Source organism: Aethalodelphis obliquidens, unplaced genomic scaffold, assembly GCF_003676395.1.
Source record: "Aethalodelphis obliquidens isolate GAN/ISIS:26980383/991018 unplaced genomic scaffold, ASM367639v1 scaffold9, whole genome shotgun sequence".
Taxonomy (NCBI): Eukaryota; Metazoa; Chordata; class Mammalia; order Artiodactyla; family Delphinidae; genus Aethalodelphis; species Aethalodelphis obliquidens.
Window position 1 is genome coordinate 8,229,964 of NW_020837953.1, and position 14,547 is coordinate 8,244,510.

Here is a 14,547-nt window from a genome sequence, read left to right on the forward strand (position 1 = left end):
CACCATGTTTCCTGCACCCGGAGAGTGTCTGGTATGTTGTAAGTGCTCTGTGTTTGTGTAAAGATCAATTACCCACTGGAGCTCAGCATCTGCATCTGAGAACTGGGGATTTTATTATTGATCCTGCTGGTGATTATGGGAATTAATAGGTGTTCCCAGTGCCTGGAATGCAGCAAGGGTTCAGTTAGTGTTTCTCAAGGGCACTCTGTCCCACCTGGTACCCCAGTGACTGCCCTCTGCAGGCCATCCCCACTCACTTTGTCTCCTTTTCCTGTCTCTCTCTGCATAGTGAACGGGAGCTACGGCCACTGCACTCCGGGCTCGGAGAAGAGTCTACTGGACCTGGACCTTGCTGAAGGCCCTGGCCCCCCCTGCCGCCAGGGCCTGTTTCTCCCTGCAGGAAGCCCACCACCCCGGGGCCACCCCTCAGCCTGTGAGAGGCTGCTGCATTTCCCCCACCCCAGCAGGTATGTGCTCCGACCCCATGCATCAGCTGCCTTCTGTGGACGGTAGCTGGAAGCCGCAGATCTAGGGCCTCCAGACCTCACCTGGTCTGCCTGGCTCGTGGGACACACAGGGAAACTGAGGCACAGGAGGGCCAGAGACCAGCCGGAGCCCAGTAGCACATGGATGGCCGCCTGGTCTAGGCTCTGGACCTCAGCATTGCAAGGACCCATGAGAGACAGGAGTGGCTTTATTGAGGTGTGTTTCCCTGTTGCAGAAGCTGAGCTGACTTTACAGAGAATCAGTCATTTCAGAAGAAGAAAAAGATTCAGAGGATGAGGGGAGAGGTTGGGGAGGGAAGACCCAGCTCAGGGTTCACGCATGCTTTAGTGATGAACCCTGGACTGCTCCGGGAGCTGAGAGGGTTTCCTCCACCCAGGCGTCTCCTGCCCCAGGAAGCCATCACCCCATAGAACTCTGCCAGGTAACCATCATTCAGTGCTGGTGCATGTTCACCTCTGGACAGATGTTCTGCCAGATTGCATATGGGGCTGAACTCTGCCTCCTGCGGCTTCTCCCAGGATCCAAGCCATGCCTCTGTGCCCTCTGGTTTGCGGACAGGCAGAGGCCAACCACAGACAAGCCTCTGCATCCACCTGCTCAGCCCTAGGGCCCTGAGCCAGTGCCTGGGGCTGCTGGCCTGGGGCCTGTCTCACAGATCACAGAGTCTAAAAACTGGCCCAGTTGCCTGTTTGCAATTGGTTCCTTCACCAGTCATTCATCAGGGGTGGGTGCCTTGGTGAAGGAAGCAGAGATCTCCCCAACAGAGTTTACTTTCCAGTGGGAGCTCCATGGTGGGAGATATTACTAGTTAGCAGGATGCTTATTCTTCCTACATGGAACCGTTTTTCTTTGAGGATGTAGATTCCCTGTGGCTTTCTTTGGTCTTAGTGAGACTTCTGATTTACAGGAGTGTGTTCGTCTGCTTGTTAGTATGCTTTGCCATAACAAAACACCTCAGGTTGGGTGGTTTAAACAACAGACATGTATTTCCTCACAGTTAGGGAAGTTGGAAGTCCAAGATCAAGGTGTCTGCAGGTTTGGTTTCTCCTGAGAGCTCTCTCCTTGGCTTGCAGATGGCCACCTTCTCACTTGCTGTGTCCTCACATGGTCTTTTCTCGGTGTGCACACCCCTGGTGTCTTTTCTTCTTACAAGGACTCCAGTCTGGTTGGATCAGGGCCCACCCTATGACCTCATTTAACCTTAATTACCTCCCTGAAGGCCCTACCTCTCAATCCAGTCACCAAGGGGTTTAGGACTTCAACCTGTGGATTTTAGGGGGACACAATTAAGCACACGATGAGGAGCTCAGCAAGCATCTTTTAGACTTGGAGCTGCACATTGTTTGGTGACAGTCAAGTGCATTTATCTGCTTGATTGTTCACTGAGGCCCCCCTGGCAGCATCCAGTTTCTCCAGGGAAATTCGATCTCATGGCAGAAGCTACAGTAACCTAGTGAAAGCTAAGGAAGTGGATTTTTGTTTTCTTTTCTCTTTTGGTAGAGACGATCAGAAACATCATTTGTCGTTTTGAATGTCATTTGACAGGGCACAGGAGAGTCTGTACCCAGAACCCTACGCCAGCATCAGTCTGAGTTGCTGCCACCTCTGCTGCTGATCTGGCTCTCCCAAACTCCCTCATTTTCCTAAGGAAAAAGAGGGCCCCAGCCCCTATCCCATACCCAGTTGGATTCTATGCCTTCTCCCTCCCGCCAGATTGCCTTGTGTTTGGGGTCTCTCCGTTCATGCGGCTCCCTCTGATTCAAACAGATCCAGGTTCACATTCCTGCTCTATCACTGCCTGCCTCTGAGGGCTTGGGCAAGTTGCTTTAGTTTTCAAAAGTGTCAAACAGATAGTAGTCTCTCCCTTGAAGAACTTGGCCATGCCTTCAGCTACCATGCACCGTTACACTGTTAGGATTCATGAGACGGCCCCTGGGAAAGCGCCTGGAGTTGTCCACTTTTTCTAGGGACCACACTCTCAATTTCTAGAGATGTGATGGGATTTGCCTGGGGTGTACAGGGCTCAGTGGCAGAGCAGGACCAGGACCACTGCCCGGCCCCACAGGGACACTGAGGGCAAGGGGAGGGGCTGCCTTAGCTGGCATTCGGAGCCCGGAAACCCTAAGGCCTGAGCTGCCCCGTCCCTGCCGGATGCCATTCGAGGTTTTGCTGTTGATTATTCGGGTAACTTCAGTCACAGAACACCACAGCTGTTCTCTTCTGGTGTTGGTTGCTTTAAGCTGGCGCTGTTTTTAAAGCAGCTTCAAACAGATGCTTGCCTGGCTGCCCTTCCCCATCCGTGCCCACCTCTGCCGGGCCCAGGATCATGACCACACAAGGAACAGCTGTGCACTTATTTTTTTTTAAGTTTCACGAAGTCACAGCTTCAAATCCAATCTTTAAGCCCCTCGGAGCTTTCTGCTGGCAGTGGTGGGCCCAGGATCCCCAGCCCTGGAGATGGGGGGGGTATGTATTTGCTCCTTCTGATTCCACCTGGTGACCATGCTCTGGACAGCAGAGTTCCTGGGAGGGAAGAGAGGTCTCTGGTGAGTGAGGCAGAGAATTGTTCAAGTGTAGTTGAGACCCAAACAGAAGAAGAGCCCCTCCCCCAACCTCCTATCCAGGGAGCACTTCAGGTTAGGTCTACACAGGAGAACTCTACACCTGGGAGGGAGAAGGGGAGCCTGGGTTCTGGTCCCAGCCCTGCTGCTGGTTTGCTGCTTGTGACTGTGGTGAGCCCTGTGCCCTCTTGGTAGCGATGGGGTTGGAGCCGGTGCTCTGGGAGGGCTCTGGGCTCTGACTTTCCTTCTCCCCTGTCCTGTCCCCTCCCTTCCACCTCAGGGCTGGAGCGGAGGATGCCACAGCTGCAGGGAGCCCGAGAGGGAGGGGCTGGGGCTACAGGGCCATGCTGGGAAGCAGAGGGACAGGTGATGGTGCCACAACCCCCGGCTGCAAAGAGCCCCAGGACGGCAGTGTTCATGATGGCAGTGCTGATTGCACCATTCACCCTGCTGTCCTCTTCCCAGAGGGCTGTCACGGCATCTGTTTCCTCCCTTGATCCTGGCAGCCTCCCTCTGAGGTAGGGAGGGTTAGTCCTTATTTCACAAGTGAGAAGACTGAGGCTCGGATGGGGACAGGTATGAGGGCACGTGGGGTATCCTAGTCAGACTTTGGGCACATAAGCAGGCCTCCTGTTCTGCCCAGCCAGCTCCTGGGGCTTCTCGGACCCTGAGCCCACTGTCACCTTGCTGGTCTCTTCCCTTCCCAGAGTCCTCTGATGACCGGCAGGCCCTGATATCTCTTCCTGCACTTATTTGTCCCACATTTGGGAGAGGCCCCTTCTAGGAATGCATGTACCACATGTGTGATGATGATAGCATCTTGGCCAGCTGGGTCCTGCCCATCACCGTCCTCACCCTCAGGAGAACCATTTTCCTGGAGCTGGGCTACAGGGAGAGGCCCAGACCACGTTGCTAAGTAAGGTTCACTGAGCTGCGAGTGGCTGAGACCTGAGGGTTAAGAGATGTTAACCCAGGTCTCTTGCTGCCCCACCTGGCCTGCCTGCCTCCAGCTTCATTTTGTACATTCATGACCTTGAAATTCTGCACATTCCCCCCAAGAAACTTTTCCTCAGTTTTTCCTAGGATGACCCCTCACTGTGATTGTGATTCAAACCCCACCCGCTGACGTTCACAGTGGAAAGAACAGATTGCTTGGGGCAAAACATCACATTTTTAGAAATTAAGAAAGATTACAAGAATTAAGAGAGATTTAAGGGACAAGTAAGCAGAATTTAAAACAAACTGGACCTGGTGTCTCTCAAAGAGCCATCCTCAGCCTTCTTCCTCCAGAAGTCACTAGAAGGTCACGGGAGGGGGACAGGGCAGACCCGGGGAGGCCTCAGTGGCAGGACGGATAGCACTTGGGCTGGGCTGGAGTTAATAAAAGGATGAAATGCGCTCCTTTCTGGCATCCTCCTGGGCACATTCATGTCTCTTGAACCTCTTCCCAGCCCCCTCCTCTTCTTCTCTCTCCCCTTCTCCCTCCACATTCTTCCCTGCTGACCGGGCAACCAGTCCTGGTCTTTCTGCTGCCAGCCCTCAGCCTCCCTCTCTTGCTCTTGGCTTCTCCGCCCCTCGGTCCTCAGGCTCCCCACCGTCCCCTGCCTGGACCTCCCCACTGTGGAGTGCCCACCCTCTCATGACCCCTGTGCACTGTCTTCCAGGTCGCCCAGGCCCCAGGCCACCTATGTGAACGGAGGCCTCCCGGCCACACAGCACATCAAGCAGGAGTCCCTGCCTGACTACCGGGCCATGACGGAAGCTCGCGCACCCCTGTCTGCCCACTGCCGGGCCCCGCCAGCCACGGGCCTGCACACAGACCTGGACCTCTCGGGCCGAGGCCTCGCCAACCCCGCACCTTCCTGCTACCTTCTGGGCAGTGAACCCAGCTCTAGCCTGGGCCCCCCACCTGAGGCCCACCTGCCCGAGGGTGGCCTGAAGCGCTGCTGCCTCTTGGGCCTGCCCCCCGCATCCTCAGCCTCCGCCTCGCCCTGCGCCTCCTCCGACATCACCTCCATCATCCGCTCCTCCCAGACAGCTCTGGTCACCTGCGTAAATGGACTCCGGAGCCCCCCTCTGCCGGGAGACCCGGGGGGCCCTTCCAAGAGGGCCCGGCCCAGCCCTGCGTCCACCGAGAGCCACGAGGGCAGTTTGCAACTTGAAGCCTGCCGGAAGGCCGGCTTCCTGAAGCAGGAGCCCGCGGACGAGTTCTCAGAGCTCTTCGGGCCTCACCAGCAGGGCCTGCCACCCCCCTACCCCCTGTCTCAGCTGCCGCCTGGCCCGGGCCTTGGAGGCCTGGGGCTGGGCCTGGCGGGCAGGGGCGTGGCTGGGCGGCAGGCGTGCCGTTGGGTGGACTGCTGTGCAGCCTACGAGCAGCAGGAGGAGCTGGTGCGGCACATTGAGAAGAGCCACATCGACCAGCGCAAGGGCGAGGACTTCACCTGCTTCTGGGCAGGGTGCGTGCGCCGCTACAAGCCCTTCAATGCCCGCTACAAGCTGCTCATCCACATGAGGGTGCACTCGGGCGAGAAGCCCAACAAGTGCATGGTGAGTTCCCGCGGCCGCCGGGCTGTGCCCCCGCCACCCCTAGCAGAGCAGCACCCACCTCACTGCCCTGGGAGAGCCCTGCCTAGGCTCGTCACCCTGGGGGCTGGCTGGGATGTGGCCACAGGTCACAGTGGTCAGTGCCCTGTCACTGGGAACCTTGGCAGAGGGCCAGGTACCCCATCCTCCACCCTCCATGGCCTGGTGTCACACACACTCGTTCAGGTGGTGACACACGTGCTCTGAGGTCAAAGCAGCTCGGCCAGCCTTCTCTCTTACATACAAAGGCTCAGTGTCACACCTGCCGATGGCCAGGTGAGTCATGGAGAGTACGCTCTCCCCCAGCACTGGCTCTTCACCTGGCGTCCTTCCCAGGGAGACTCTGGGGCCTCCTGGAGCAGCCACAGGCTTGGTTTCCTCCAGGGAGCACCGGGTGCTCACAGGCATTTGGCTTGAGAGCTGTGGGTACCCAGGGTAGGCTTTGGGGTAAGGCCAAGGATTAGCAGATAAGGGCCTGGATAGCACCTGCAGTGTTCTGGCTGAGGTTGAAACTAAGCTTTCCAGGGAGACACACACACACACACACACACACACACACACACACACACAATATAGGCACCCAGGCCTCCAGCCCTTCTAAGTGGTCATTTGCATGTTCTGCTCTCACTGTGGTGGAAATCCGTATCAGAGGTTAGAAATTTAGTCTTAGTCCCTGATATCTTTAGCCAGGCCACTGTGCCTACCCACAGGGCCCAGCCAGCCCACCGGGACAGGCGCCTGCCTGGGGTTGGAAGGGCTGATGGAGCCACGAAGGCCCAGCTCCGTCTTCCCAGCTGCTGGGGCTTGGGTACGGCAGAGGAAGGAAGCAGTGTGTCTGGTCTTCAGGGCCAGTGTCGTAGCCAAAGTTGAGTTCTTCCAACACTTGTGTGCTGTCACTGGGCCCTGCCTCATGGAGAACTCAGTCTGGGAATGGGTGCAGCTTGGGGAGAGGTGCACCTCTGTCCCTGCTCAAAGTGCAGGGCAGCATTTGCAGGACCAGGGAGGGGCAACCAGCGGCATAAACTCCATCCTCCTGGGACCAGATGTTCGCCCTTGGGGCGCATCTCCTTGTGGAGCTGTGAGCTGGGTACCCACTGAACCAGCTTATTCAGCTTTGAGGAGGCTGGGTCTTGAGGATGAGAAGGAATTCACTTTGCAGACAAGGGAGGGTCAGGGTTGGCATGCTGAGGTTGTGGGGAGGGGCTGGAGTGAGCAGGCTGAGAAGCTGACTGTATCGTGTGTCTTTGGACCGAGAGTGTGCTGGAGGCAGAACTGGTGGCTGGGCCGATTCCTGGCGACACCCCCATTCCTTTGGGGTGTTGTGACATGTGCCTTGTGGGAGGGCACGCCCCTGCCTGGAAGGAGATGCCCAGCGGACATCGCAGGGTAAGGCTCCTGGACCACAGACAGTCCTGTCTCTCTCTGAAATCCTGCAGTTGACAGCTGCCGGGCTACAGTTCTCCTTCATGTCTTCTCTCCTGGGGTGAGCCCAGTGGTGTACGCAGGGTCCTCGAAGAGGCTGCCTGGCCTGAACCCTGGTGTGGCGTGGTCAGTGGCCTTCTTGCACTCAGGCTCCCGTGTAGCATCGCGGCATCCAGGAGTTTCTGTGTTAGACACGAGGGACCTTGGAGATGATCTAGGCCTTCCCTGTCCATTTTCCACGTTGGGAAATTGATGCCCAGTGAGCGGGTCACAGAGGCTCAGATCACTCAGAGCAGTCTCAGGACCTCTCTGCAGGGTTTCTTCTCCGGGGCCAGCCTGCCAGAATCTCTTTTGGTTCAGCAGATTCCACAGAACACTGGCTCACACCTGGCTCTGGAGACAGACCTGGACCTGCCAAGATCTTTGCCTGAGGGCACTCACAGTCAGAGATGCGTGGGAGATGGGTGTGGAGATGAGTGACAGGGTCTGGGATGGAGTTTGCATTGGCCCAGGGAGGAGAGATCTAAAAGGGCTTCATACAGGAGGTGATGTTCAAGCCATGTCTGTACTTACCCATGGCTGCGTTTAATCTTTACAAGAGTCCTGTAAAACCAAGGGTTTTTATAGACGAAGAAACAGACCCCACATTGGGGGTCAGTAGGGTCCAGCTGGCCTTCCACCTGCTGCTGTGAGAACACTTCATCTTGCCTCTTAGGGGGGTTAGGATTATGGTAATAACACCAGCAAGCAGCTCCTGAGTGCTGACCGTATGCGGGGGCTATTCTAAGCCCATTGTCCTCATACTCCATGTGGTCTTCACAACAACCCTATGGGGCAGATACTATTAGTCCCCATTTTACAGATGAGGAAACTGAGGCTCAGAGAGACGGCATAATTTACCCCAGGCCACACAGCTAGTTAGAGACAAACCATAACAACAATAATAGGGGCTAATAATCATGATAGTAATAATAGTATTGATAACAACAATAAAAATAGCTTGCCCAGGGTTACACAGCTAGTAACCGTTGGAGTGGAAGTTGAACTCACATCTTTCTAAGCCGTGATGCTCTTGTTTGTGTATATCTTCTCCTGTTAAACTGATTATTCTCTGGGGTCCAGGTACCAGCCCTGCCGGGTGCCATCCTCTGGAGATGGTAGCAGAGAGCTCTGAGCTCCGCCTTGTCCGCAGTGGGGGTGCGCCCCCTTCCTGCAAGGCTGGTGCAGTAGGTAACCCAGGGGAAGGGGCGGGCCCTAACCCGCACCCCAGATAAATACAATCTCCCTTCCCTGTAAAATTATTAATTTCTCATGACAGGCCTCTGCTACCATGTGCTGTAATAGACAAAGGAATTTTGGACCCGGAGCCTCTGGAGAACAGGAAATAGATGAGACACTTTGATTGCAGAGTAAATGGCCCACTAAAATAGCAGTTAATCCTTTTATTATCTTTCCAGCAGCCGTTTCCACAGTTCTTTCATGAGGTAAGCCTTCCCCGCCCCGTCCAACTGTAACACTCCCATCCTCGCAGCTGGTTCACATTTAGCCTGTGGAGCCTCTGCTTCCGCACCCGGCGGGCCTAGAGGTGCCTGGAGGAGCCCAGCTCCCCTCTGTCCAGGCCGTTCATCCTCAGGCTCAGCCGGGGACCCAGGACTCGCCTCACTGGCCCGCAGGGTGCACCGCCCGCCCCCCACCCTGCCCTTTCCACAGCCCTTCCACGCCGTCCAGCGGAAGCTCCCTAATCTCTTTGCAATATCCTGTTATGTTTCTTACGTTGTCGGAGTTGTCTTAGCCTTATTATATTTGGGGTTTCATCTGTGTTACGATAGCAAGGTTACGTCCAACCCAAATACTGACGCGACGCCTCGAAGACGTTAACTTTGAAAAGATTACTTTCTTGCTTTCTTAGGTTGGCTCTCTCAGACGGTTGGAATTCTGATTGTCTGAGACTGCAGAAATTAGCAGACTCTGAGTTTGCATTTGTCCACATTGAGAAAAAGACAGGCAGAGGAGAAAGAGGAAAACTTCTTATAACCTTGGGTTTTATGAAATAATCATGACAACAACCCCTGACTTTTGTGAAGAGCTTGACCAAAGCTGTGAGCTCAGCATGAAGGTGTAAAAGGCAGGTGAAAGCCCAAGTCTGGAGTCACACCGACCTCGGGCCCTGCCACTTACCAGCTGTGTGACCTCAGGCAGGTGACTTAACCTTTCTGAACCATAGCATACTCAACTGTAAAACGGGGTGATAATAGTACCTACCTTTTAGGACTGTCGTTATTAGGATTAAAAGAGATGACATAGGGAACTGCTTAGTTAATTCTCATCTTCCCCAATCACACTCTTCACACTGATGGTCTTAGGAGATTCATACATTAGCCCTAGGAGTTAGGACAGGATCTTTGACAGCTAGTTTACAAATGAGGAACCTGAGGCTCAAAAGAACCTGTCAGGAGTGGAACCTGGACTTGAGGTCAGCTAACTGCTGCAGCCTCTGCTGTTGGTGAGGTGGGCAGAGCTGTCACATGTGCTGGTGGCCTTGTGGTCAGGTGTCTGCCAGCGATGCAGAGTCCCTGCTCGGTGCCAGACAGTGGCTGTTCGGGGTAAGAAGGGAGAGCCAGGGCAGAGGCACAGGGAGGAGGCTCTAGTCCCTGCCCTCCAAGTTCTGATGCACAGCTGGAGCCTTGAGGCTGGACCTAACATCCCGCCCGGGTCCCTCTGGCAGCTGCAGCCGCACTGACCATTGGTCCCCATCCCTCACCCTGCCCAGTCTTTCCTAGGTGCCACTGGACCTGGGACCAGGGATATACCTCAGAGAGAGGCTTGACAGGGGGTCCGGGATAGCATCTTATGGGAAGTCCTGAGGGAGAAGAGACCTAATATATTCTGAGACAGTCTCTCTCCAGCCAGGGATTACCATGCCCATTTTACAGAAGAAGAAACTGACATTCAGAGACGCAATGGCCTGCCCTGTATCACCAGGCACAGCTGCCTGGACCATTCCACAGGCCACACTGCCCTCTACCACCCGCCTTTGCCCAGCTTCTCTATTCAGCAGAGTAGAGTCCTCTGTGCGTCTCACATCACAGTGTGTGGGGTCCCAGGGCATCTGCTCCTTCCGGCCCCCATGTCCTGAGACCAGCCTGGTGGGTTGGGCACATTCCCAGGCTAGCTGACACCCCTGACTCATCTCAACATCTCAGGCTCATCCCAGGGAATTATCTGGGAGTTTGAGATGTCTGAGCTGGTGGCTTTACCAGTCCATCCTCATCACGTAGGGAGAGGGCATGGGGAAGACAAGTCCTGAGAGGATGGGGGTCTAGGATGGCACAGCAAATGGGGCAGCTTCAGTGGGCGGGGGGTTCCTGAAGGGGCCGGTAGCCAAAAGTTGGGGAAGTTAGACTGTGGGAAAGTGACCCTCATCCTCCCCTTGAGACACTTGCCTCACTGGAGGGGCAGCAGCCTCTCCTGTGTGCCAGGAGTCGGGGGTCCGGAGACAAAGATGATGTGATGTGAGACTTCTAGCGCCATGGGAAGGATTCTGCCCTTAAATCTTGCCATCTTATTGCTGGATGATGGAGGGAGGGAGGGAAGCCAGGAGCTGAGGATTTGAGCCTTGAGTCAGTCAAGGGGGACAGGAACGTTATTGAAATACTCATTGGGTGTTTTTCAGTATTGAGGGCTTCCACACATGTGTGATCTCAGCACTCAGAACATTCCTGGGGACTGAAATTATCTCCATTTTACAGATGGGGAAAGGATAGTCCAGTTCATGCCCAAGTTCAGGCCCCAAGTGCATCATGGGGTCAAATTTGAACCCAGGTCTCAGCCTGACTCCAAGGACTGTGTGCTAGCCAGTCTGCTTGCAAATGTCGAGAGAATACCCAGATCTGAAACTTATTGGGCAAGCTGACACCGAGCGCCTCCTGTGTGCCAGGCCCTGGTGGGCCGTGGGGTCACAGAAGGGAATCAAAGCCAGCCTGGCCCTGTGGAGCCCTGATGGAGCAGGGAAGCAGATAGACGTCTGCATTTAACTACTTTTCCCAAGCCAGCGCCCCATCATCTTGAGAGCCTGCAGGTTCCTGCCCTGCTGACATGATGGGTCTTTTGTCCTATATGAGAGGAGAGAACACTCATGGGATGAAGAATAAGACATTTTACCTTTTTAAAAATAAATAAGTCACCTGAAAACAGTCTCCGTTTCTGGAGGCTGGGGTTTCTGGTAAGATTAAAAGGCTGCAAAACTGAATATGGTTTTAAACCCCTTGCCCTGGAGGAGCCTGCTGTGCATGAGCCCATAGAGGCCAAGCTGCTCCAACCAGGTCAAGCCCACCCACTTTGGAAACAGGGGCCTGAGCCTCATCTCGTTCTAGGGGTGGGAGTCGGGAGGAAAACCTTTTTGAGCAAAGGCAGCCATCTAGTTTGCATCCAGATATGCCCTCGTTAACAACCCTTACTGAAGTCCCTCCTCTGGGCTTTGGCTTTTGCTGATACCTCTGCCTGGAATGCCTTTCCCAACCCAGCAAACTCCTAACCATCCCGCACAACCCAGTCCAGTGTCCCCTCCTCGGCACCCCTTTTCTCCGTGTGTCCTGCTCTCCCAGCACATGTCGCCCCATTTATAACAGTGCTCCTGGTATGGCTGAGTGTCTTGGGGACCACATACTCTTTGGCACCTGGCCTGGCCTTGGAGGCAGAGGAGTTGAGTCTGCTCCCTAGTACAGAGGCTCTGCCCTAGTGGCCATCTACTCTCTCTGCTCCAACACTGTGTGATGTTGCCCAGACACTGCCCTCCAGAGCAATTTCCCATAAAGTTACAAGAATGGAGGGACATTAAAGATGGTCACATCCATCCCTCATCTGGTGCTTGAAGTTTTCCTGCAAGAAAGCCTTAATTCGAAACCTGGCTTTTCTACCTAGCAGCCTATGATTGGTGTGCAAGTAACTTGATTTCTGTAAGCCTCTGTTTTCTTACCTGTAAAGTGGAGGGAATAGAACTGTTGTGAGGCTTCGATGAGGTACTATACATGAGATGTTGCGTACTGCCTGGCACACAGTGAGTGCACAACAAATGGTCTGACTGCTCTGGGCAGTTTGCATTAGGAAAGGAGAAGAGGGAGGGTCTAAAAAGCATAGGGGCCATGCAGTCATGAGCATCCCCAAAGGAACAGAAAAGGCTGTTGTAAGTCCCAGCTCTGCCATGGATGTGACCTTGGATGGGTCACTTGGCTATGCTGAGCCTCAGTTTCCTGAACTGTGAAATGGGATTAATGCCTAGCACTCTGTGTTCCTTGGGTGCTCAGCAGATGCTAATGCCCTTTCCCCTCTTGAAGCCGAGGTTCCAGCTCTACAGATCTTGGCTTACACTGGATGCCTTCCTATCTCCCCCAGTTTTAAAAAATCAAACTCAGGGACCTTCATAAGGAGAGGCTTTCTGGGAACTCCAGCTTTGCATTCAACTCAGAGCCCTGAGGGCCCCCTCTCACCACTGTACAGAGGGGGAAACTGAGGCCACAGATGGAAAAGGCTTGCCTGGGAAAGAGGAGAGGAAGGAGACAGGTGGAGCTGGAGACTCATCCCAGCTCTGCTGCTCACTGACTGTGCCACCTTGGACAAGTCATTTCACTCCTGAGCCTCCGTTAATGTATCTATAAAATAGGGCTTCTGATGCTCACCCCAGAAGAGTCTCTGTGAGGGGTGGATACCTGTGGTCCACAAACTGCAGAGAGCTCTGCAGAGGGGATCAAGTTGAGTCCCCATCTCCCAGTCCAGTGCTCCAGCCTGTAACCCGGCCCCAGAGTACACAATCACCCTCATAGGCGTGTCCCTCCCAGATGGGTTTCCCATCGGGCACAGAACCTTTTAGCCACATGCTCCCCAAATGCAGTGCTTGGCCTTTAGGCCTCTGTCTGCAGCTCTTCTAGCTTCCTCCTTCTCTGCTTCACAGTGCCCCCATACGTCCCCCCTCGCCCTTCCACCTCTATCCCCCATCCCTCCTACTCCCATTCACTTCCCCATCCCTACCTCATCTCCATCCCTGGCTCCCCGCCCTCCATCTTATTTGAATTCTGAGCCAGAGTTTGGTGAGCCAGGGTGGGCCAATGGCTAAAGGTATAGGATAACTGTTGGGGTTCAAATCTCTGCTCTGACCCTTAACCAGCCGTGAGACCTCAAACAAGTCACATGGTCTCTTTGAGCCTCAGTTTCCTGTCTGTGTAGAAGGGAGAGTGTTGTGAGAATTAAATGAGATCATGTATGTGGAGCACTTACCTCACACCTGGCAAAATACTCCATGTTTGAAAACAGGAGCCCTTGTTCCTTTTTTTTTTTTTTGAGTCATCAAACCCGAGCTCTCATAGAGATGAGAATTCCTGGGAGCACCAAACTTGAGGGTACAGGAACACTGGCCAAGTTTTGTGAACTCCACACTGCTTTATGGAATATGAAAAAAATTAAGGATAAAAAAAACACAGCCCTCTGAATTGAATTTAAAATAATAAAAGGAGAGAAAGCTTTTGAATTTAATGTAAATGGAATTGAAATGATTCTCTTATTGGACTGAGAAAGTCAGATAAAATCAACAGTGACTTGAAGAAAGTGTCCAGAACATGTTTTCTAAGAGGAACATCCTGGAAATGGTAAACTTCATGATTGAGCGTTAATAGGCTCTGTCTCCACAGGATGGCAGATGGGTTATCTGAGCCAACTTCATGCACCTCACTTGGCCTGCTGCAGTGGCTGACCTCATCCGTTAAAGGGGTGATGGGCCACACCAGCGCTATGGCCTCAGTCACCTCCAAGACCCGGGACACTCAGCTTACCTGCTCCCCTCCCTCGGGAGAGTGCCTTGGGCTCAGCTGTGCTGTCTCCCCCCTCACTTCTGCCACCTTTTCAACACAGCTTTATCGACACCCATACTGTGCCAGGTTTGATGCTAGAAGCAGGAGGTGCAGCATCAAATGAGGAATGGTCTGGTGCCGAAGGAATTAACCAAATGCTGCAGAGGCACAGAGGAGGGAGAAGGCTTCCCCCAGGATGTCATGAGAGCTGGGCTTTGAAGGGAGGGTAGGAGCTTTCCAGGTGCAGACCATGAGGAAAGGCATTTCAAGGAAAGGGAACAGCATATAAAAGATGAGACAGTCTTGGCCCTTGAGGGGAGCATAGGAAGCCTCTTGTGCTTGGAGTGTGTTCCGTGCATGGGGGCTGGGAGTAGAAATGGCAGTTGGAATTGAACCTTATAGGGCCTTGAAGTCCAGTATGAAGAGCTTGGACTCTGTTCTGAGGGCAAGGGAGAGAATGGTGGAAGCGTTCTGAGCAGGAGAGTGACACGATCAGCATTAACATTTAGAATGTTGGTCCTGTGGTGGGTGCGTGCAAGGGGGAGCAGCAGTAGGCAGATGAGGACGCAGAGGCCCAGGAAGGAGCCTTCTTCCCGGGTCCACCAGAGCAGACAGCAGCACCTGGCTGCCAGCCA

At 54.2% G+C, this 14,547-nt stretch overlaps 1 protein-coding gene across 1 annotated transcript in view; it reads left to right on the forward strand.

The window, feature by feature from the left end:
- Nucleotides 1-291: 291 nt before the first annotated feature.
- GLIS1 (GLIS family zinc finger 1) overlaps nucleotides 292-14,547 on the forward strand; it is an 88,689-nt gene continuing 74,433 nt past the window's right edge. The window contains exons 1-2 of the mRNA XM_027108481.1: nucleotides 292-467; nucleotides 4,733-5,615. Of these exons, the coding sequence (XP_026964282.1) occupies nucleotides 4,821-5,615 (795 nt within the window). The 5' untranslated portion in view covers nucleotides 292-467; nucleotides 4,733-4,820. The remainder of the gene's footprint in view (nucleotides 468-4,732; nucleotides 5,616-14,547) is intronic.